At 34.8% G+C, this 20,753-nt stretch overlaps 1 protein-coding gene across 1 annotated transcript in view; it reads right to left on the bottom strand.

The window, feature by feature from the left end:
- The window catches only part of LOC127504674 (beta-catenin-like protein 1), a 46,761-nt gene that overhangs the window by 7,231 nt on the left and 18,777 nt on the right, over positions 1-20,753 (bottom strand). The window contains exons 12-15 of the mRNA XM_051879579.1: positions 12,794-12,891; positions 10,431-10,511; positions 1,982-2,119; positions 1,811-1,883 (exon numbers count right to left, since the gene is read on the bottom strand). Of these exons, the coding sequence (XP_051735539.1) occupies positions 1,811-1,883; positions 1,982-2,119; positions 10,431-10,511; positions 12,794-12,891 (390 nt within the window). The remainder of the gene's footprint in view (positions 1-1,810; positions 1,884-1,981; positions 2,120-10,430; positions 10,512-12,793; positions 12,892-20,753) is intronic.

Raw genomic sequence — 20,753 nt, 5'->3', positions numbered from 1 at the left:
AACTTTAATAAAAACAAAGAGAGTTGGGTTCATCCCAAGAGAAATACTGGCTGAAGTATGAAAGAGTAGTGGTAAAAAAGAGGAAAAGTCAGTGCAAACGAGAGAGAGAGAGAAACAGAAAGCTGTCAAGACTTAATCAAGGTGCTCTGGGCTGAAGAGTGGGTGAAGCCGAACAAGTAATATCACTCAAGAGAGAACGGATGGAAGGGCGGGTGAAGAAACGAGTGAAATATGCCGGCAGCAAGCAGCACTGCAGCGCACAGCAAACCTTTTGCTTTAGCAACAGGGACTCTGTTTCAGCGTGCTGCGGCGCCTGCGGAAGTGTGTTCTTCAACGCTTCACACAGTCCACCTGATACTGACACAATCCACCGGACACTTTTACAGTTTTACGGTAGACTGAACTGTTGAGAAAACAGCTAGTGATCTTATCTTGACACATTGAGCGCTAAAGTCCTGATAGACCAATATAACGTCCAAGGTGATAAATCGGTCATTTTGAGATTAACAGCATTATCCAACGTGGCTGATTGAACAGAAGTCTGAATTTCAGAATACACATTTTCTGTTTTTAATTATTTTTGACTCACTTTTAAGTAAATAAGCTTGCGTAAAATTTGTTTTCATCCAAAGTTGCAAATGAACTTTATGTGCTAAATTGGAATACCGCATAAAACATTTGTAAATAAAGAATATTTCCATCCCATGTGTTCAAGAGAACAAAATTGGCACTTCCTAGGAAATTGGCAAAAAAATATCTTAGCTTGCGTAAACGCTGTCATGTTCTCTTCGGATGCTGGTGTTTGGGAACACCATCTTTTGGGACGTTTCTGGGAGGGAATTAAATCTTTTTGGTGACAGATTTTGACTTTAGGCATTTCAGAATGATCAAACCAACATTTGAGATGCTGTGATGCGATTGGTCTGCTGGTTAATCTAGTTATCCAATCACATCCAGTTCTGTTGATTGCCAGGGATTTATTTGATAAATCGGTTTCCATCGTAGTTTATTTGCACATAGTTTAATATTCTTTACTGAATGATTCAGCGTTTTTGAACAAATCATTTGAATGAATGACTCAATGACTTTATCATTCAATAAGCTTAGGGGAAAAAATGCCCTTTATAAAGGTAAAGAATACCCAGGAAATCAATTTAGGGGGGAAAATATCTCAAATATGCTGATTTAAGTAAGAGCTGATAAAACACTGATGAGAATATTGCTTCAGAATAAACTACATTTACATAAATGACATTTAAATAGCATTTTTAGTCGAACAAGTTAATGACCAATTTTTAAGTACATAACAAGGCTTAATATCAAGCACCGATATATACATAAATAAAATAAATATTTTGCAATATATTTATTAACATAAATCTCATGAAACCTCTCAAAAACGATTTCATAAAAATCTGGGTTATTTCTCACCCCAAAATTACAAGAAAGAAATAATTTGAATCTATAAAAATTGTAAGCCGTTTAAAGACCATTAAGGTTATTTTTATTTTTATTTTTGCATTGAGATTTTCATGACAATTATTTTCACATTTACCCCACAAAATGTCATTAATGTAATGCAAAAATATAATCTCATTCTCACTACTGTAATGCAGAAAAACATTCAATATATAAAAATATATTAGTGTACATATATTAGTGTATATATTACTGTATTATTACAGTAATTCAGAATTGAATGAGATTAACCACTGAGAATAATGATAAATACTGTGTTGATGTGTTATGGTAATGAAAATTTGGGTGGAAATGTGTTTTTCATGAAAATAAATGTCATTTATTATCTTACCTCTCATTATATGACGAACTATTTTGACGGATCCTCCCCTGAGATTGAGGATCTGATGGACTCTCTGCTGTAACTGGAAGAGAAGACACTTTTCAGCACGCAGAATTAAAAACATTCAGCTTTAATTACACATTAAATGATGCTGCCTGACGAGGGTGGTGTGTAATGTACCTGTGGAACGCCTGCGCTGCACATCTCCACCATGATGTAACAGATGAGCTGAAGGACGAAGAGTCCAGCGTCCAGTCTGCGCAGATAAAACTCATCGTCCATCGCGTCGTCAATAATCTCGCCACGACGCACCATATCCTGAGAAGTACAAATGAAGTTTAGGTCTGCACGATATATGAAAATAAACATATCAAATCAAAACAACTCAAAATTTTCAGGTTTTTCCCAAATCGTTCAAACCTACAAGGATTTGGCACTCAAAAAAAAAAAAAAAACATACTCTGAGTTATGGAAGCTTGTTTCCACCCTGGAATAAAAAATGAAAAAGTTAATTGCGACTTTTTATCTCACAATCACTGTGAGTTATAAAGTCAGAATTGCGTTTTATAAAGTCAGAATTGTGAGTTATAAAGTCAGAATTGCGAGATAAAGTCAGAATTGCGTGTTATAAAGTCAGAATTGCGAGATATAGTCAGAATTGAGAGATATAAAGTTAGAATTGCATTATAAAGTCAGAATTGCGAGATATAGTCAGAATTGTGAGATATAAAGTCAGAATTGCATTATAAAGTCAGAATTGTGAGTTATAAAGTCAGAATTGCGTGTTATAAAGTCAGAATTGCGAGATATAGTCAGAATTGTGAGATATAAAGTTAGAATTGCATTATAAAGTCAGAATTGTGAGTTATAAAGTCAGAATTGCGTGTTATAAAGTCAGAATTGCGAGATATAGTCAGAATTGTGAGATATAAAGTCAGAATTGCGTTATAAAGTCAGAATTGCGTGATATGCAGTCAGAATTGTGATAAAAACTCGCAATTGTGAGATAAAAAGGCAATTGCCTTTTCTATGTGACGGAAACAAGCTTCCATACAGAGTAGTCCCGATATATGTTGCAGAAAAACAAAATAACGCAATATCAGGGTTTTTTTTTCCCAATATCATGCAGCCCTAATAGAGGTAAATGACCATTAGATATAATAAATGCATATTGATTTGCAAGAAAATCACATGAAGTGATGTATTTTGGCATGCAGCTCCATGCATGTTCTCCTTCTGTTAAAAAGGTTCTGGATAATGATGTTGGAGCTGATCTCATATCAGTTTAAAAGAACAATTTTTCACAGATTTCAGCTTTTTAGCACCTGCAGCCGAATCTAAAGGGACAAAGACGTTTGGCATTTGTTGAGTGCCATAATTGCACCGATTGACACTGGCCTCTCTCCAGGGGATTTAAATCTTTTCGAGCATAAAACGCTGGCAAGCACACGTGTGTGAGCGGGAATGAGCAGAAAGGCTTGTGAACACAAAGGGAACGCTGCAGAAACAGCAGGCCACGCAGGACTGAAGTGCACAGCGGTCACGGGTTGCTGAAGACACACAGAACACAGGCTCAGATCATTGAGAGAGGCTTTCTGAGAGTTTTAGATTGGACGAAACCATTCAGATGTTCTGCAAGAAATCAGGACGCTTTCAATGCAATTCAAATGCAATAAGATGTTATCCATTAAAAAATGTTTTGCATTAGGATTTTTGAGCCGGATATGAGGATGAAGGTCAAGTTCTCCCTTTCCAGAGCAACTCAATGGAGGGGTTTCCTTTTTAAATTGAACATTATTTGTGATTTTTGCTGCATGCATTCCTGTAGCTTAAACAGCAAAGCATGCAACGGCAAGGTCATGGGTTTGATTCCCTAGTAACGGCAAGGTCATGGATATGATTTCCAGGAATGCATGAACTGATAAAATGTATACAGTGAATGCAATATAAGTTGCTTTGGATAAAAGCATCTACCAAATGCATAAATGTAAATGTAAAGTTTGACTGAATTAACAGCATTAAATAACTGTGTGAACTATTGGGACGGTTTCAGAAAGACTGCATTACCAATAACAGCAGCCTAAAACAATGATTAAACAGCTATTCGGCTATCATTAATAGTCTGCATGACCTAGTTGACATCACCTGAAAAGAAAAGTTGTTTCAAAATTGGTCAAGTTTATCACATTTTTATGAAAGATTAAAAAGGCAAACATTCATTTAATTTAAAATATGCACCAATAAATTGAGCAAAATAAGACCAGGAACATGTCAATGCCTGCTGATATACAGCCATATCACACAGCTACGAGTGTGATATTGTGTTTATACAACAGTTCGACGGCACAAGTGTGCAAATAAATAAGAACAACGGAGTGTACATGTAACGTAGAGTATTATGAGAGAGAGAGATTATCTGAGCAAGTGTATTACCTGCATCTAGCGGATATTCTTCAGGTCACTCTAATATTCATAATCACAAAATCAGTTTGAATGTCTGCTGAGGAAAGCGAAATCTTTGTCTTTGTCCTTTTAACATTTAAGACATTCCCATGACAGTGCTAGTCAATGCATCTGTCAACTGCATCTTTTAAGATGTTGTTTAAAGTAAAAACAATGTCCTTGTTTCAGTCCATTTCAATATAAAAGTCTTTGGGACTGACTGACTCACTCATAAAGTCTTTGCCGCCATCTCATGGCGTATTAATGTAACTTTCACTAAAGTCAAAATCACTAACAGACTCTTTCTCAATACCAAAAATACGGCATGTTAGTTATGTAAAATATTATTTATTGAACAATAATACTTAAATTAACCACAATAGCCATTATAACAGTATAAGAAGTAAAATAGGAAATAAACAAGCAAACAGCTCAGTCAAATGTACAAAAGCAGCACTCTAGTTAGTGCAGGATTTAATTTCAATGTAAATATAAAGTTACGAAACTTAATATAGCCCTTAAGCCAAATCTATTAGCTCTGGAACAAGTAATATATTAATAAGACCAACGATTGTCCGTTTGATATACCCCAAACGAATTATACCCCATGTTAAACACTATCTACATAAAAGCCAGCAGAAAATTCCCGAAGGACTGGCCGAGATGAAGCTGTTCTCTGCGGGTACATGAGCGCTGAATGCTTGCTGACAGCCTGGAGCTCACATCTCCGCTATATTTACATATAAATCGCATATCTGAGGTCTAAACAACTATATTCTCGCCTAAAAAAAAAAAATATTAAAACTACATTCCGTTACAAAATAACAGTAGTATCTATAAAAATATGGTGGGTTTCAGCCAATCAGATTCGAGAACCAGAAAGAATTGCATATTAATTTTCAAATATTCAATATTATTATCACCACATTTTGATGAAAAAGACATTTTATTTATAAACAAAAAAATTACAATTTAAAATATGTTCAAATAGAAAAGTTATTTTAAAATGGTAATATTACAATAATACTGATTTTACTGTATTTTTGTTTGAATAAATGCATCCATGCATGCAGTCTTATCATCATCATCATCATCATCATCATGCAAAATAAAACTAGTTATAAGTTGATTATGTTAATTTTAGTTCATACTTTCAGGCTGAATTTAAGTGTGCAAAAAATATATTCATCATATTTTGTCAGAACAGTGTGATCTTTCGCATGTGTTATTCGAGTCTCGTTACAGAGGTACAGCCTTCGGCAAGTCAATTACATCAGTGCAAATAACAAGCGGCTTCACCTCCGGGAAACAGAGTGAATTTTAGTCACTTCCTGTTGGAGAACTGCAGGCTGGCACAGGTGTTAATATGACAGGCAGAACAAAGCAGCGCCGGGACCTGTGATTGAGTCTCACGGGACATGCAGAGACTAAATTAATCCGAGCACACCCTGGCAATGCTTCCTCCGCGGATCCTTTTGAGATTTCCCAAAGAGCTCTACTACTCTGCGGTAAAACGGGGGGGAAAAAAGCAAAAGAAGAGCAGGCCGAACGCAGAGGGGGTTTTATGGGGGTCTGTGTTTAGGAAATGCAATTCAGAGAGAATTTGTAGCTGTCATTAGGCAGTAAAAGGAGGCGAGACGGGTTCACATGAACGTGGCGCTGACAGCACTCCGAGGCGTTTTTAAACAAGGGCTCTGCTATGGGTGATATACTTTTATAGCACTCGGAGAAAGCCGGGAACGCTATTCCATCTGGAGGGAGTGCTGGTGCATTCAGTCGACGGGCGCGAAACACGAGCAGACATTTCCACAGTCATATTCCTGTCACTGCTTCTGAGAGACGATTTATAGGCCTCTGAAGAAGACGCAGAGGAGAGAAAGTCAGATAAGGTGGATGGGAAACCTTACACACGCACACACACACACACACACACACACACACACACACACACACACACACAGGAGACAGTTTTAAATCGACACACCTGCACAACAAAGACCTGAAACTAGAGCTGAGCAGCATACTGAACATTCACAAAACGCTCAATGATTTTGCTGGTGATGTAAAATGAAGCAACAAGCAACTGTTTGAGTGATGATGCAAACAAATCTTGAATTTGAATCGACTCGTGTAAGCAGAGATTGAACCGTTTCACAAAAATGAATTAACACGACCAACTCTAACAGCAATTTTGCTATTGAAGACGCAATTAAAATCCATACCAAGTCAATTTTGCAGATGTAATCTGCTCTACAATGGTTAGTTGGTTAAAATCTAAACATTTTTAAGATATTTTAAGATATTTAATATTTAAAAAAAAAAATAAATAAATAAAAATCACAATATCTCTTAAATGTTTAGAAAGCCCAACCTGAAGCATCCCTGAAAACAGAATGTCTGTCTTAAACACACATTAGGATGGATGAGTGTGAGACACGAGCCGCAGGAGTCCTCATCAGTGCCCAGCTCACATCCTCAACATACACACGCCAATATCCTCCAGCACGCACGCACGCGCACACACGCACACACACACAAACACACACACAAACACACACAACACACACAGTATAATCAAACACATGCGCACACACAGCACAGCCTAACCTACTAACACAACACACAGACCAGTTACACACTGTGGAATAATCACCCCAACCTGCCAATTATCATCAATTAACATCTGCCTTTAATCATCTCCACGCTAATTAATGCTGGCTGAAACCCCACAACTTATATAACGGAGAATTACTGTAAAAAGCCTTTAAACACACCTGTGACCGCATGCCAAATAAATTTGCACAACTTTATATATAATAAAAAATAATAAAAAAAACTTTGATAATTATATATAACTAATATCATTACATTTTCTTCTTCTTAATAATAATAATAATAATAATAATGTATTAATAATAATAGATTATTTTAAAATGATATGCAATAGTATCATATTTGTAATTATGCAAATCTTTGCAATAAACATCACAAACTAATTGTTACATCATAACTTTAAAAAAGAATGCACAGCCCAAATCTAAAAGATTAAGCATGGTTTGTTTCAGCGTTTTGCATAAACTTTGGCTTAAAGAAAACCCCAGATATATACACCGTTTAGCCAAAACATAGGCTTTCACACCGAGTAGTTCTAGGAACTAGCCACTAGGATAGATTCCCGAGAACTACTTTCTCCCCCGGGCCATGTTCCTGGTTGCATTCGCACCGGGAATAGGAACTCTGAATCAGCCGACAGCAGCATCTTTAAGCGCGGAATTTACAAACGCTAAAAAACGTGGATGGAGGATGCCGTGATCAGAGCTGTGTTTGTTGTGTGTCGTGGGTTTCGTGATAACGGAGATGGAATGTAAAAGCATAAAAGCAAGAGCAAAAAAGTGGAGCTAAGAGACAAAATCTCCTATGACAACTTTCAGTATTACATATCAAAGTGGAAAAAAGAACACAACCCTGCAGACAACGGGTAAATGCTGTTATCGCTGTTTTCCATGCTCGTAAATATGTTTACATGGCTTTTTAAAAATGCCGGGTGCCGGTGTTTGACATGGGTTTGACCAATCAACACACACTTACATCACTGATAGTTCCTATAGTGCTGATTTAGACCTTACTCTGAAATAGGAGCTAATTTAGTCCCCCCAAAAGGAGTTCCTAGAACTAAAATCATTCCTAGTTCCTGCGGTGCAAACACGGCAAAATCCGGGTACTTCAGCCAATAGTTCTAGGAACTATGAAAAGGTTCCTCTGGTGCGAAATATGCCTAATATGCTGTTGGCCCTCTGTGTGCTGCTAAATCAGCGCCGACCCACCGAGGCCTGGACTCTACAAGAGCCCTGAAGGTTTCCTGTGGTATCTGGCATCAAAAAATTAGCAGCAGATCTTTCAAGTCCTGTAGGTTGTTTGGTGGAGCTGCCGTGGATCAAACTTGTTGGTTTAGCACATCCCACAGATGCTCAATTGGATTGAGATCTGGGAAACTTGGAGGCCAGGGCAACACCTTGAACTCTTCATTATGTTCCTCAAACCATTCCTGATCAATGTGTGCAGTGTGCATTATCCTGCTGAAAGAGGCCACTTCCAACAGGAAACACCATTGTCATGAAAGGGTGGACCTGGTCTGCAACAATCTTTAGGTAGGTTGACGTCCACATGAATGGCTGGACCCAGTGTTTCCCAGGAGAACACTGGCCAGAGCATCACACTCCCTCCACCAGCTCGTTGTCATCCCACAGTGCATCACTTCTCCAGGTAAACTCCGCACGTCCACGGCCGTCCATGTGATGTAAAAGAAAGGTCCAGTTCTGACACTTGCGTGCCCATTGTAGGTGCTTTCGATGGTGGACAGGGGTCATCATAGGCACTGTGATTGGTCTGCAGCTACACAGCCCCATTCGCAGCAGATGTGACACATTCCTCCCATAACCACTATTAAAATTTTGTGTGACTTGAGCCACAGTAGACCTTCTGTTGGCTCAGACCAGACGGGTTAGCCTTTGTTGCCCTTGTGCATCGATGAGCCTTGGGCGGTTTGTCCCTCCTCAGACACTGTTGGTAAATTCTCACCACTGCTGACCGGGAGCAACACACAAACCTTACCGTTTCAGAGATACTCTGACCCAGTCACCTTGCCATAACTATTTGGCCCTTGTCGGAGTCGCTCAGATCCTTATTCCTGCCCATTTCTCCTGCATCCAACACGTTGTTAATGAGAACTGATTGTTTACAATCTAATCAACCCAGACCTTAATATGTGGCCTTGTTAGGAAATTATCCAAATATTCACTTCACCTGTGACTGCTCATAATGTTTTGGCTCATCAGTGTACAGATAATAAATCAATAAATAAATAAATGATAATTTTTTAAAATGCAGTAGTCATATTTATCTATATATGACTACTGTATTTTAATTTTCTACTACTATATCTAACACAGATGGATCTCTACCTGTCGCGATAATATAAAACTCTCCTGATATTAGAGTTACAATTACAGAAGAATAAAATAAAGCATCTTTTGAAGCTTGGAAGTGTTCAGCTTGAGCAGATGTTTTATTCTATCATCACTGTCCTCGTCAGAGCTCATTTCCCCAGTACATTCAGCATCTGGCTCATATTCACCATCTCAAACATATCCACAAAACTATCATTTTCAACATCTTCAAAATCATTATTTTGATCGCTGACAGCTTCTTCACCAGATCCACCAATCAAGTGACAGTGACACTAATATTTGATTGCGTAAATCACTGAGCCATTTCAAGGTTTGCTGATGATACTTGTGTATTCTTTTGTTTTCTGCCTGCGGTAACTATGAGTGAAACGTCACTTCGTCGTGTATCAGACATTGCTACCTTGTGGAATAAAGGCGAATTTCACTTATTCAGTCATCAAAGATTAAATTATTGCTGTGCAGAATAAATATACTTTCAGTTATACACCTCGGTTCGTGAGCGACCCTATACAATTTTTACAAAAAAAATTAAAGGGGGAAATATTGTTGTTGTTATATTGTTTATAATGAATTGATTGAGGAATACTAAGGAGATCGATGTCTAACTTTAAAAAAGAATGAGGAAGAGGGTAGTGAATGACGTCCCGGGTCACCAAAGACTCAAGGTATGCATTTAAGGGTTAAGAAGATGATGAAGAAAAAGAAATAATAGAAGTAATATAAGGTAACTTTATAGTTATCCAGGATCCACAAAATGATGGCGGTTCTCGCATTTCCATTGACTTGAGAGTCGAATTATGACGTAACTGACTGTTACCACGTTATCTGCCCTCAAACAAACATGCAGCATCAGGGTCTGAAAACAAGTTTGAAGTATTTGGATTGAGTCTTAATGCCAACACAAGCTGTTTCCAATGTAACAATTTTGATGGAGCAAGACCAACCCGATGATGAGGTTTTTGTTTGGGTGTTTGTTGAGGTGTGCCTACACAGACTCTAGGTCCTGCAAGGGCTGATGGGAATGTGTGCTCAGTGTAAAAGTTTAACAGCGTTTGGCTCTAAAGGCGAGCGGACTAACAGAGAAGCGTGTCGAGTGTCCGACCTGCAGATCCCACAGTGACGTTTGAGTCTGGTAGGTCTGCTCTTATCTTCACACGCAGATCTGCCCTCGCAGAGGAGATACTGCCAATCAAGCACGAATGTGTGTGCGTGAATCTTACGTGCTTCTCTCCTTCGATCCTCTTGTCTGCGAGCTGAACGGCTTCCAGGTACTTAAAATGCAGCTCCATGAGTCTGTCAACCTGCAGAAAGAGAGCGAGGGTGAGCATACGTTACAAATGCACCGAAACGCCACACGAACACACCACCGCTGGCAAGAAGAGATGTGCTTTAGGACCCAAATTCACGTTACGTAAATGATATTCATATTTAACTGTGGCGGCGACGAAATCCCACACAAGACGAATGGCGGTTGTGTTATTTAAAGACAAAAAGAGACATTCGTCACCCTCTTTCTAGCGATTCCTGTGACAATCTGAAGACAAACAGAACTGAGGCATGATGATGCCCATATGGCCGAAATCTTTTAGCTCGTGAAACTACCAATAATGCACTGCTCCTGTCAGAGTGATGAAACAGGGCCCGGCAGGACTGTGAGGGTTATTTTAAGAGTAGTGACTGCTGAGCGATAACAGCACACGTGTCCGTCCAGGTGATGTATGGAGACCCCCGACCGAGACTAAAGGAGACGTACGACACAAGATGGAGCGAACCGCATCAACACAGTCCAAACAACACACGCATGAAACATTACACTGATGCACGACTGACCGAAACAAGGAGAAAGAAAGCAAACAAAACAGGTGAAATAAAAGAAAAGAGCCAAACTGAAAAACAAAAAACAACTAACAACTAACAAGAGCGCACAAAACAGCATGACAACAAAACTGAAGGAAATAAAGACCAATGAAAGGGAAAAAAAAACCAAGAATAAATGAAAAAAGGTGAACAAACCAAAAAGAAAGAAATTATAGTTTGAAAATATTAATTAAAAAATTAATAAAGAAAGACAAAACAAGCGAAATGAAAGACAAAATGAAAGAGACCAGCGTACAAAACAACATGACAAAACAAAACAGAAGGAAATAAAGAATGATGAATAAAAGAACAAATAAAAAGTGCTAAAAAATACAAAAAACAATGAACGATATTAAGATATAGTATGAGCAAAAGAGAATGAAACCCAACAAAACAAAACATGGAAATAAGGAACAAATGGAAAAAGAAAAGGAATAAACGAAAACAGGTGAGCAAACTAACAAAACAAAACACAAGAAAATAAAGGACAAATGAAAAAACTAACAAAAGAATAAACGAAAAAGGGTGAAAACCAAAAGAAATAATAAAGAAAGACAAAACAATCAAAACAAAAGCCAAAATGAAAGACAAAAACCAGCAAACAAAAGAGCATGACAACAAAACAAAACATAAGGAAATAAAGAGCAACGAATGAAAGAACAAATAAAAAAATGCTAAACAAAACAAAAGGAAACAAGGAAATAAGGAACAAATGGAAAAACAAAAGGAATTAACGAAAACGGGTGAATTAACAAAACAAAACAAGGAAATAAAGGACAAATGAAATAAAATAAAATAAATGAACACACCAAAAAAAAAATAGACAAAGAATTAATGAAAAAATGAATAAAAAACCAACAAGAGCAAACAAAACAAAACGGCAGAAAATAAAAAACACCAACTGAAAGAACAAACAAAGGAACAAACGAAATTGGGTGAACAAACCGAAAAAGAAATAAACAATAGATTGAAATAATTAATAAAATAATGACTAGAAAACAATGAACGAACAAAAGAATAAAAGAAAATGAACAAAAACCAACCAACAAGAGCGAACAAAAAAAGCAAACCAATGAATGAAACAAAAGAGCAAACAAACGACTGAAAGAACGAATAAAAGCCAACAAACAAAAAGTATAAATGAACCAACTATTGAAAAGGAACAAACAAAAGTATTAATGAAAAAACGAAAGAAAAAGCGAAAAAATGACTGTTTAACTAGTTAAAGGTTTAGAATTTGTTTAAAGTGTATTTGCAATTATTTACATTTTAAGTAAAAAGCATTTCTTTTTACAATAAGGTCTCATTTGTGAACATTAGTTAATGCATTAACAAAAACTAACAATGACCAACACATTTTTAAAACATTTGTTAATGTTCATAAAAATGTTCATGTTAGTTCACAGTGCATTAGCTAATGTTAACCGATACAACTTTTGATCTTAATGTTGAGATTAACATTACAATTATAATAATTTTCTTATAATAACCAATAAACAAATGTAATAACTGATATTTATAACCAAGATGGTTTTGTTTAGTTTCTACATGAATTTGACTTTATGCTCATGGTGTCAGTAAGTAGCACAGCATGTTCTATATTATCTTTATGATAGCATTAAACCCATCTGCCAGCGAACTCTCCTCAAGCGCTCTTTTGTCGTCACTCTGCCATTTTTAGAAGCAGAAGATAATAAAGCCGTACCGTCAGCTGTCTTATTTTTACCTTCTCGCAGTCGTTCTCTGTGAACTTGCTGAGGAGACGACTTCTCTGCTGCCCTTTGAGGTTCCTCAGCATGGAGGCGATGATGGAACACACATGCTCTGGGAGAAGAAAACAAGGCTTTAGTGTCTTGATTTAACACAATCGTGTCATCCATTCACGTTAAATAAAGAGGGTGACATCCGCCAAATGGCAATGTGCTTTTCTAGAGTAAGAACATGAAACTGTCCGCAAAACAACGAAGAGATTAGACATCCTCAGTTCTCCTGCGTTTTTAAAAGTATCTTTCAAACTTTCTCTTGTAGCTGTCAGAGTGATTCCAGCTGATTTCCGCTCAAAATACAGTAAAAAATGTGAAAAATTATTACAATTTAAAATGGCTGTTTTCTATGTGAATATATGTTAAAATGTAATTTATTCCTGTGATCAAAGCTGAATTTTCAGCATCATTACTCCAGTCTTCAGTGTCACATAATCCTTCAGAAATCATTCTAATATGATGATTTGCTGCTCAAGAAACATTTATGATTATTATCAGTGTAAAAGACATGGAAAAACTATTGATTTAAACATGTTGCACAGAAATATACAAACATGTCTTATTTTTGTCTTACTGCTTTTTTATCCATTTAACATAAAAGTATCAACACAGAGTCAAAAGTTGTAATTTACTTAGACATAAAAGTAGAAATTGCACAAATATTGGCGAGCGAGTCTGTGACTGCCTTAGATAACTGCTGCAAATGGAAAATACGAGACTGCACTAAAAGCTTTAATGAACGTGGAGTGAAGTGCATGAAAGTCTTTGCTCGCTGCTGTCGCCTATAAAAACACACTAATGAAGAAGCGTTAGAGCAGAGCGAAGCGACACGCAACAAGACATCAGACGCAACCGCAAATCTGATCTGACGCCTTGTTTCCCTCCAAACAGGAACAAGCAAAATTTACCGTAAGAAAGAGTCTATCACACAAGACTCGGGCACTTTAAAAGAAAGAAACGTCAACATGTTAAAGGGATTGATCACTCAAAAACACAAACCTGTAAGACTTTCTTCTGATAAACACAAAAAATACATATTTTGAAGTTAACGACAAAACTGTGGACCCCATTGACTTTCTTTGTATAGACAAAAAATAATGTATTCAGAGAAAAAAAAAAGAAAAAAAAAAGACAATTTTACTTTTTAGGTGAACTATTCCTTTAAAGCCCATCCCACAATAATTTGATGGCTGATAATTTGATATGAAAACAGCTTGAGGAGAGCTGAAATATGCATTATATTAACACAAACCTGACCAAAACAGTGTTACAGGTGATGAGACGGTATAATGCATAATAAATATAATAATTTGTAGAAGTATTGCTCATTTTTAGTTCATGTTAATTAATGTAGTTAACTAATGTTGATAAACAAAACCCTAATGTAAACTGTTCATGTTCTTTTCCTCATTTTTATGTTTGTTAGTTTCTTCACTGAAAAAAAATAATGGATGAAAATGAAAGAGAGTGAATATAAGTGTGAAATAACAAAAAGGAACAAACAAACAAAAAGTAGAGCTAAAAAAAAAAAAACTAGAGATAAAACTAGCGACCAAAATAACGAACAAATCAACAAACATGGGTGATGCAAAGAACCAAGAAATAAATTATGATAGAAAAACCAGCAACCAAAAATAAGGGAACAAAAAAAGCCAGCAAATTAAAAAGCAAATAGGAAAATTTGAGTTAAGTTTGTTAATGCATATGACAGCGAATGTTTTTCATATTTCGTTTGTTAGTTCTTTCACTGCAAAAAACAGTGAGTGAAAATGAACGAGAACGAACGAAAGCGCGAACCGAAAAAAAAAAAAAAGAGAACAAACAAAAGCAAAGGATAAAACTAACGAATAAAATAACAAAGAACAAACCAAACATGGGTGACGCGAAGAACCAAGAAAGAAAAAAAAATGAAAGAAAAACCAGCAAACAAAAAAAGAGAACAAAAAACAATGCAAAAAAGCCAACCAACTAAGAATTACAAGTAAATGTAATGCATGGTAATGCATATGACAGCGAATGTTTATTTTTTTCATTTTTTCGCTTTTGAAAACAAACGTGCGCGAACAAAAGCACGAACCAAACAAAAAAAAGGAGAGCGAACAAAAGCGAACAAAATAATGAAGAACAAATCAACAAACATGGGCGAGCTGCGACACAAATAAAGAAAAATAACTATAGAAAAACCAGAAAAACAAAAAAAGCAAACAAAAGAGTGACAATGCAAAAAAAAAAAGAAAAGAAAAAAAAAATGAAAAAGCAAATCAACAAAGAATTACAAGAGAAAATCTGAGTTGAATATGTTAATTCATGTAGCAGGGAATAATAAATCGCATCACAATCTGACTGTTTTATTGAGATTTTACTTATTTATGGTTTATTGGGGCAGATTATTAATGCTAATGCTCTTCTAGGATATTTGAACTTCAATTACTGTAGCAACACACTTCAAAACCCCTGCATCAGGAGGTTATACAGTAAAAAGATGTAACGTCTTCTAAACCGGCACGTCCATGAGCCTGGTTCTTCATCAGGTTAAAAATCAATATTTAAACACCATCTCGCACAAACACTCACAGCATATAATCAGACGGCCTTGATAAAACTATTTAATTTGGCCTTGGCCTTCACTGCCGCTGAATACAAATGAGACGGCGTGAGTTTAAACATCAGTCCGTGTGCATCTCTTAACCAACACATGCATTCTAATGCCGCGGGTAAACGAAGGAGACGCATTAATCAACAGACGGAGAGAGGAAACGCTCGGTCAGCACTGCGATGTCGCGGGTCTTCAAGGCGACTCGCGGCCACCAGGAGCGAATGGAGAGAAAAAAGTGAACGTTATTAGCGGCGGAATAAACTGTCTGGGGTGAGGAATACAGCCACAGGGAGCGGATGAGAGCAGAGAGGTGCAGGCTAGAGGTCTGAGATAAGTGCGTTATCTCCCAGCTCTGCCTCGGGAAAGCTTTTGTCATCATTACACACAGGAAAGAAGACTCGGCTAACCAACTACATCACTCCAGGTCGTCGTGGCAACAGGGAGAATGGCCATTGGCTGGCAGGACGAGAATGCGGCGGCGCGTCCAGTAGGGGGCGGTACTCTATGTGGGACAAACAAATGAGCAATAGAGTCCCTTCATGAAAGGCCCTTAGCAGAATAGAAGAATCAATGAAAATACAAAGAATGGGGAAAAAAAGTGTAATTTGACCATTTTTAGCTTGTAATATAATGTGAAATGCAATATGAAAGATGTTAACATTTTTATAATTAAAAATTAATACACCGTAAAGTGATTTTCTATCATTTGTAATAAGGCACCAAACAGAGTACCCATTTAAAAAAAAAAAAAAACAATAAATAAATAAATAAAAATTAATTAATTAATTAATTATTAAATAAATAAATTACAAATAAATTAAATTTAAAAACAATATAATTAATAAATTATTTATATACATTTAATTTAATTTGATATTTATATATTTATTTATATATTTATATATACACACACACACACGGGTATATATAATTGAAAATACTTTTATAATAATTTATAACGTGTATAATTAATAAATGTGTTTTTATTAATTATACATAATACAAAAAATAATTTATAAATAAAAATACATTTAAAATAATTTGAAAAATGTATTTAAAAATATAATTAATAAAATATTTATATATAATTTCAAATTATGATGTATATATAATAATTGAAAATACTTTTATAAATGTAATAATTTCTAAACATGTATATAATTAAATATGTGTTTTTATTAATTATACACAATAATTTAATTAAAATAAATTAAATTTAAAAATATATATTTAAAAACAATTAATATATTAATAAGTTATTTATATATATTTAATTTCAAAATATGACATACATATATAATATACATTTATACATTTAATTTATAAAAATATAATAAATGTTTTTATTAATCATACACAATTTTTATATTTTTTAAATTTATTAATTTTACAGAATTTATATATTATAAAAATACTTCTACAAATTTTATAAAGTATATTTATAAAAGTATATATATTAAATCGCATCTAACATAATAGCATACACACGTACATACAGTAATTTTGTCATTTATGATCACATGATTTTGAGTAGACGTAGTTGTTTATTTAAAAGAATAATTCACAAAAAAAAAAAATGAAGATTAATATTTTCTAAATTTTTATAAAATATTCCAAACCTTTGGAAATTATACATAAGCTTTGTACGAGGAACAGACTGAAATTTAAAGTCTTTATTCAGTGATATTACTCTCTGCCAAAGCTTAAATGGATTAGAAAATGTCACATTGTCACCATTAACATTAAACACTGGCTCTCCATGACACCATTTTTGATTTGAGAGCAACGGCAGAAGGGAAAATTCTGAGAAATATCAGTGTTTCTCTCATATAATATAGATGAAGATGTGAAACAGTGCACAAGAACAGTGTTTACTGTGCTCCAACATTGGTTTTGTTTTGTTTTGTTGTTGTCCTTTCTGGAGCTTGATAAACTCAGTAGTCGTTCACAGGGAAAAAGAAAGTCATACCGGTTTGCAACAACATGAGGATGAAATTTGTTTGCGAAAAATCCCTTTAAAATCTGACCTGGGATTTCAAAACCGCTGCCAAACACCCAGCAGAAAATATTACTCACATATTTACATTTTACATCATGCCTTATGAAACGCCACATGAAGAGACAGTATACAAGTTGAAAGACATTTGAATGAAAGATAAATATATGTGGCAGCACGTAATGTTTCTCCACCAAAGCATGTGCGCTCTTTCTGCAGAGAGAAGACAAAGGTGTTTTGTTACAGTTCAAGAAAATCCCTCCAAACAAAGCGGATTATCACATTATCAACATACGAATCTGCAGCAAAAGAACAGCTAATTTTCAATAATGAATCCATTAGCGAAACCTCTGAGAACGGCAGAACAATGATCCGATTCCAAGTTTCATTTCAAACGGGAGAATTAACAGAGCTCTGGAGATCAGCGCAATTACACCAACGCTTTTGATCCAATTTAGCACAGCAATTCCAGCACTTCCCGCAATTATTACGTGTCCGGTAGAGATTAAAAAGCAGTTAAAAGACAATCATTAGAAATAAATGAACTGCTGCTGCTCCCCCCCGCCATTTGTTCGGTTCACATTTGGCCAATTTTGAGTTGGCGCTGAGACGTCAAAGCAAATGGGTTTGTCTCAAACGTTGTCTTACATCTCTCCAAAGAATCATTATCCTCTGTAACGGGAGACATTTGGACAAACCACTCTAGTAATTTAGTCTAAAATGACCCGATAAAGACTAATAAATAATCAGCCAGACAGAGCGACAGCCACGCGACTAGTGTTTAGATGAAGAAAACTCATTTTCATTTAGTTTAACTCAATTTACTAAAATAAAGTACAACTGTAATAAAAAATTTACTATAAAAAAAAGACCAAAAAACCTAATATTAAAACAAAAACTGTAAATATACAAATAAAAACCAAATTTAAAACATTAATAAAAACTATAATAGTATCTCGATAATAGTAAAAGTTCAGAATTATCCAGTAAAACTAAAACAGTAATAAATCAGTTTTAATTGCTCGACTGAAATAAAATAAAATATAAAAAACAAACTTATTTTATTTCAGCAAGTTGCCTAGGCAACATTTTATATTTTTATTTAGTTTAACTTGATGTACTAAAATAAAACAAAAAAATAAAAATTAAAAACTATGTAGACACATTAAAGGTGCAGTGTGTAAATTTTGCGAATTGCAATATAGAGAAGCTACGGTGGCTGACACAGGACAAAGATGTCGTCATCTGAGACAGCAGAGAGTAGCCAGTCAAGCAAACGCACTCTGTAGAGCAGTTTGTCCATTTAGGGCTACTGTAGAAACATGCCGGCGCAAAATGGCGACTTAACATGTAAGGGGACCCGCGGAGTATGAGATAGAAATGGCTCATTCTAACGGTTCATTATGTAAGGTCTTTATGCACCACTGAAAACATAGTTATGGATATTATATTGCATTTCTGTCAACAGATCCTCCCAAATTTACACACTGCACCTTTAAAAAAAAAAAAAAAAAAAAATGACAACAAAAAAACAACAACAACGAAAATGACTAAAACTATACCTAATATTAAAACGGAAACAGAAAATATAGAAATAAAAACTAATTCAAAATATTACTAAACTATATGGTTTCTCAATAATACTAATATTACAGAATTATCCAGCAAAACTAAAACCATAAAAATTAGTTTAGTTGCTTGACATAAGTTAACTGAAATAAAATATAAAAAACAAACTTATTTTATTTAAGTTTAAGCTAGTTGCCAAGCTAACATTTCACATTTTTATTTAGTTTAACTTGATGTACTAAAATAAAACTAAAAAATTATAAAAAAAAAAAAAAAAAATGTATAAAAATGACAAAAAAAAAACCCTCAAACTATGCCTAATATTAAAACGGAAAAAGAAAATATAACAATAAAAACTATTAAAAAAAAAAAAAAAAAAAATATTACCGGTAACACTTTATTTTAGGGTCTTTTAACTAGTTGCTTATTAGCATACATATTACTACAATATTGTTTTTTTATTAGTAATTAATAAGCACATATTAATGCCTTATTCTGCATGACCTTATTCTACATACTTAATCCTACCCAATACCTAAACTTAACAACTACCTTACTAACTATTAATAAGCAGTAAATTAGGAGTTTATTGTGGGAAAAGACGTAGTTAATAGTTTATATGTGTTGCCTATACTAAAGTGTTACCATATTACTAAACTATAATAGTACCTCAATAATACTAAAATTTCAGAATTATCCAGTAAAACTAAAGACATAAACATTTGTCAAGTTGCTTGACATAAAAGTTAACTGAAATAAAAAAAACAACAAAAAAAAACCTTTATTTTATTTTTATTTCTCATTTTCATTAACAATGTACTAAAATAATAGTAACAATTTACAATGGAGGTTTCATTAGTTAACTACTTTGGTTAACATGAACTAAGAATTAACAATACTTCTACAGCATTTATTAATCTTAGTTAATGTTAATTTCTACATTTACTAATACATTATTTAAATCAAAAGTTGTATTTGTTAACATTAGTTAATGCACTGTGAACTAACATGAACAAACAATGAACGGCAGTATTTTTATTAACTAACGTTAACAAAGATGAATAAATACTGTAACAAATGTATTGTTCATGGTTAGTTCATGTTAGTTAATATATTAATGTTTAACTAATGAACCTTATTGTAAAGTGTTACCAAAATGGCTGAAATTAAAACAAAAACACTATTAAAAAACTATATTAAAAACTAAAATCCACTAAAACCACAAGAAAAATTTAGTTTCTTGAAAAACCAAAAATGTAAAAACTTTGAAATGTGAAAATAAAAACTAATTCAAAGTATTATTACAGTATCTCAATGACAGTGGTCAGAATTATGCAGAATTATGAGTCCCTGTCGGCTAGTCTTGACTTTAGTCTGTTGTATCCTGAGGATGTTCATCTTCCAGAACCTGGAGCGACACTGATGTGACCTTTATCCCTGCGGCAGGACCAAACCCAAATCTTCATCTACTTCAGAGCAATTTCCCAGAGTCCCAACGACACACACACACACAGACACACACTCTTCTCTCTCTAAAGAAAACGGCCAAACCGCATTCAAGAAGTTTGTAACAGTGGAAGTTTAAATTGGCAGCGGAGTTCAAAGTTCACTGCGACTGAGAGACAGACGTTCAGCATGTCACGACTCTTATTTCATTCCTAACACATCATTAGCTAAAACACATCCTGACAATTTCTCAATTCTTCCGCTTCTCAGCTCAACGACATGTAATTATTCCACCGAAACAGCTCTTGTGAGGAGA

Source organism: Ctenopharyngodon idella, chromosome 22 (genome assembly GCF_019924925.1).
Source record: "Ctenopharyngodon idella isolate HZGC_01 chromosome 22, HZGC01, whole genome shotgun sequence".
Lineage (NCBI taxonomy): Eukaryota > Metazoa > Chordata > Actinopteri > Cypriniformes > Xenocyprididae > Ctenopharyngodon > Ctenopharyngodon idella.
Note: the sequence above shows the minus strand (reverse complement) of the source record. Positions and strands in the feature narration are given on the sequence as shown.